Source organism: Limulus polyphemus, unplaced genomic scaffold, assembly GCF_000517525.1.
Source record: "Limulus polyphemus unplaced genomic scaffold, Limulus_polyphemus-2.1.2 Scaffold1535, whole genome shotgun sequence".
Taxonomy (NCBI): domain Eukaryota; kingdom Metazoa; phylum Arthropoda; class Merostomata; order Xiphosura; family Limulidae; genus Limulus; species Limulus polyphemus.
The window spans coordinates 35814-40840 of NW_013667145.1; the positions used below are offsets into that span (position 1 = coordinate 35814).

Below are 5027 nucleotides of genomic sequence, written 5' to 3' on the forward strand. Positions count from 1 at the left end.
AATTAAATTGTGGCGGAATGCTACAAGTTCTTCAAATACCTGTAGAGTGATAGGTTTCTTTTTGTGAGTGTAATACACTTAAACGCACCATTTTAATTTGGTAATTATTATTACATAGTGAATATCGTGAAACAGTTCATTCAACAACCAATATAAGTCATAAAATTACTTATCAATTTTCTTGTAACTAAAACTAAATTAAACAAACTAGTCAACTGTTAGGTGATAAATAAATACATAAAGTAGTATCACTGTGAGCTTGATTGAAAACAAAACAAGATAAGCAAATCGTGTACAAAGCCAAATCATAATCCTACTATATACTAAAATAATTTCTCTATTCCTAACACACTTGTCACAAACGCTTTTGGAACTAAAAACTAGTGGCGACCCACAATTTTCTATTTTACCCCTGCTTCGACCCTACAAGAAACGAATTAAATTGGGGTGTATTTTTCAGACCTTATCCATCGTCTACCCATTTATGTACTTTTTATATAGGATATATATATATATATATATATGTGGATACATATGACAAATGTATATGAGTAATGGTGAATAATTCCGTTTGGATGGATACTAGATATTCAGTCTAATTTGTTCCTTTATTTGTTTCTAGGGAAGACCACACAGGATGGCTGTAATATAAAAGAATTTAACACTTGTATTAGTAAGAATTTCCGGGGTGACAGAAACATCAGATTTGGTGGACTCTCGGAATCCTTGGAAAACCTAATTTTGACTTGCAGGTAATCTAAACCTTTGTTAGAGTTATATGAAAGTATCATAGAGTAGCTTTACGTTTGTTTGTTTGAAGTTAAGCACAAAGCTACACAATGGGCTATCTGTGCTCTGCCCACCACAGGTATCGAAACCCGGTTATAGCGTTGTAAGTCCAAAGACACACCGCTGTGCCACTGGAGGACGTTTAGCTTTGCAATTAAAACTCACTGTTGCGTGTGTCTGTATATAAAAATATAAATCCAAATTCTTGAATAACTAAAAATTAAATGAAGTAAAAAATGTACTACTAAATTAGTATATCGTATGTTTGTTTGTTTGTTTTTAATTACACCCAAAGCTACACAAGGGCTATCTGTGCTCTGCCCACCACGGTTATCGAAACCCGGATTCTAACGTTGTAAGTCCGCAGACATACCGCTGTGCCACTGGGGGACTAGTATATTGTAACTAGATTATAAAATATCCAGGGTAAACATAATATTCAAATATGCTTGATAGCGGCATTTAAAATTCTTAGTGTAATTGTTTGTTTTTTTAATTTCGCGCAAAGCTACACGAGGGCTATCTGCGCTAGCCGTCCCTAATTTAGCAGTGTAAGACTAGAGGGAAGGCAGCTAGTCATCACCACCCACCGTCAACTCTTGGGATACTCTTTTACCAACGAATAGTGGGATTGACCGTCACATTATATCGCCCCCACGGCTGAAAGGGCGAGGATGTTTGGTGTGACGGGGATTCGAACCCGCGACCCGTAGATTGCGAGTCGAGCGCCCTAACCACCTGGCCATGTAATTGTTTTAAGTTTTTATATGTTTGTCCTAACGTTTCATTCTTGAACTTTCGTGCTTCAGGAAATTTTACAAAGGAATGGACTGCATAGAGAATTTCTACGAAAGATGTCAAAATTTAGTTCAAAGAAAATACATAGAGAAGCAGATTGCTGGAGCTAGGATTGCAATGTCACATCTCTGTCCTGGTGAAGACATTAAACAAGGTACTTTCATGTTAAATTAGCGTTAACATATTTAACAGTATGGGTACAAATGTTACTAACATGTATGTTGGAGTAATGACAATCGACAAGGCGTTGATATGTTGAGATCTCCTTCAAAATTTAATGACACCTTTGTTTTATTGAGGACATTTAACAAGGCATTAATATGTCGAGATCTTGTAAAAAGTTAATAACATTTCTGTTTTAGAGTGGAAATTTAACGAAGTATTAATATTATTGTAAAGTTGTTCTTTTGTTGGCAAGGTCTTTTAATAATTCAACGTCCAGTCGACCTAACGATAGAAAGTTAGCTTATTTTCCTTTTACCTTTCTATAAGGTCAAGCACTGAGGTATCTTCACAGCCACGCTACCTATATTACACTAACATAAACATAAATGTACTTGTACAACTTCATGACAAAAAAAACACTGACTAATTCACTGGACTGACTAGAAACGACTCTACTCTATTATTCACTGCCCTTTATATATAAATAATCTTCTCTTAGAATTCAGTTGAAAATCTGACGTCAAAATTACAACATTATTGCTTATAATATTGGATTGTGAAGTCTTTCAAACAATCGTAATACAATAATAATAATAATAATAAAACACTACACTATACTACACAAACTGTACATTCACCAAGTCTTTCTAGTGGTTTTTTTTTTCTGTGGCCCATAGCAAACTGGTTTGATAGCGTCTTTTTCTTTGTTGTCACTAGCGATCTTGTCGCTGGGGCAGTTCTTCCTAGGTAGGCGGTCAAGTGAATCTGCTGGCGGCTCCATCCTTGATGATCCTCGGGAAGTAGTCTCGACAGAAACTTTGGACTGTTCGTCGAGTTGAGTTTCTCTTAACGAGCTCTTCTTTGGAGCTACCAGTTGGCCGTTTTATCACTGACCTATTTCCAAAGACGATCACAATGGATGATCTTTGAATTATATAAACCACAGTACAGTACAGCATATGACCCCTCCCAGTTCCCGCTAAACTTTGGAGTTTGCCCTTTCTTGCAGCAGGGATTACACAGCCACACCATGTGACCTTGATGAAACCCAGTTTTATCATTATTAGCATCATTTTATCGCAAGCTGCTGATTGATGTTTTCCCTGGATAAATGCATATCCAACATCTTTATTCTTAACATCCAAGAGAATGCCCCCCCCCCCCTCAGTGGCACAGCAGTATGTTTGCGGACTTACAACGCTAGATACCCATGGTGAGAAGAGCACAGATAGTCCCTTGTGTAACTTTGTGCTTAACTTTAAACAAACAAATATCCACGAGAGCTCTTCTAACCATCAAATCCGAGTGTCTAGTTGTACTACTCCCCAGTCAATAAATGCAAAATCGTTGTTAATAACTCCTGGTATGAGAATGTAATTTTTTGATAGTACAGTTACTACCCTCCCTGTTGTTACTAAAAATTAAAGGTGTGGCGATACAAAGAAACGATACGACTGTCGTATCGTGAAGCCGTGATAAGACTGTACCGATACATCTTCAGATACGATACCATTAATGTTTCTTCACGAAATTTGGCAAGCTTTCAGTAAACATTATAAGTCGTTTGTACAGAAAAAATCGGAATTTCTGTTAAAGTATTTTTTGCTAAAAATTAATGATTCAATAAAGGAAAATTAATATTGAGTACTACATGTTGTCTTCATTTCTTTTATCAAAAACATTACATGCAAAATAACATAACAAATTAACAACAACGAAATAGATAGACAGATATTAACTTTTTTATATTTTACTTCTCTTGCCAGCTGCCATTTAGTTGATCAAACCTGAGAATTTGAAAAATCACTGTAAAGTGTGAGGTACTTAAATAAGACAATGTTAGTAATATAGATAATAAATTACAGACAAGACTATCAAACTTTGTAACAAACCGTTGGCAAAACTCCTGTATCTAGATACGTATCGTATCGCGGCTTCAATATTTAGATATTATTTAGATCGTATTGACTACTATGATAAGATACGCACCCCTTCTAAAAAATGTAACTTCTGGTGTTATAATAGCCATGTCATACATAGGGATTTTCTGGTCATAGACTATGAAGCTATCTGAAGCTAGCCTAACCTAGCATCCATATCTCCGCATGAAGTAAGTTCACGATTAACTTAATTAATTTTGTTATTACCGCCTCTATATGCTTCTGTATTTCTTCAATCTGATTATTTTAATCCCTCTGTAATCTCCAATGGCTTCTTCATTCAATTTTATTTTAGATTTTAATTCTTCTTTAAATAATATATATATATCTCTCTTTTAACTTCTCTCTTAAATTCCTGTCACATTCTTCCTGGTCTTCTTTTAATTTTCTGTCTCTTTTCTCTAAATCTTGTCATAGTAATTTCTTTATATCAAGCAATGCTTCACTATCAGTCCTTTACCTTATGGTTGCCATTTTCACAGTAAAAGTTCAACTCAAGTGTATTCAAAGTGTTATTTTACTTTCACCAAAATAATCTTGCATCTAACAACAGTGTCTTAACATTGTTCTTTCGTTGGTGTTTTTTTTTAACTTATGTGATGAAAATAATTCAAAGTCCAGTCCATGTAAACACTAAAAATTAGGTTATTTTTCCCTTCACTTTTTTACTCATTTGAACATTGTGGCAACTTTAAGGCTATATTTACAAATGATGCTAATTGCACGACACTAACGTAAAAAATTAACTTACTTATACAAAGTAATTCAGTATGCACATAAGCTAACACAGATTCAAAACAAACTCTCTATCTTCTTAACTATCTTCTCGATACTTCGGTGACCTCGTATTTGTAATCTACCGTCGAATGTCCTAGAAAACTTGACATCAATTCCCCTAGATTTTTTTAGGTTTTCTAGGCCTATCTAATTTTAACATCATCATTACGACCCGCAACTCCCTTTAGCTAACAAACAAGATGCAACATTAAAAAATATAGCTTGTTTGTAGTTAAATACAAAGCTACACAATGGGATATCTGCGCTGTGCCCACCACAATATGGATTTTTTTCTAGGCCTCTGCCGAGGAGACTTTAGTTTTATTTATATTATATTTCTTTACCAAAGCTCAATAAGCCAGTTAGAATAAAAACAAAATCTCAGTTAAAACGTAATCCACACCAGGAGTATACGAGACATTACGTTTAATGGTGTAGGATAAGAAAATGAACGTTTGTAAAACATAGCCGTATATTTTAGTAACGTATCCAATTGTTACGTCTCCGTTTGTTAATTGATTTTCCGTAACTTCGTTCCGACGAAACTTTAACGACACA

At 34.9% G+C, this 5027-nt stretch overlaps 1 protein-coding gene across 1 annotated transcript in view; it reads left to right on the forward strand.

Annotated features, from left to right (window-relative positions):
- Positions 1-5027, forward strand: part of LOC111086900 — a 14729-nt gene that overhangs the window by 7433 nt on the left and 2269 nt on the right. Inside the window, exons 2-3 of the mRNA XM_022391631.1 lie at positions 623-752; positions 1599-1741. Of these exons, the coding sequence (XP_022247339.1) occupies positions 623-752; positions 1599-1741 (273 nt within the window). The remainder of the gene's footprint in view (positions 1-622; positions 753-1598; positions 1742-5027) is intronic.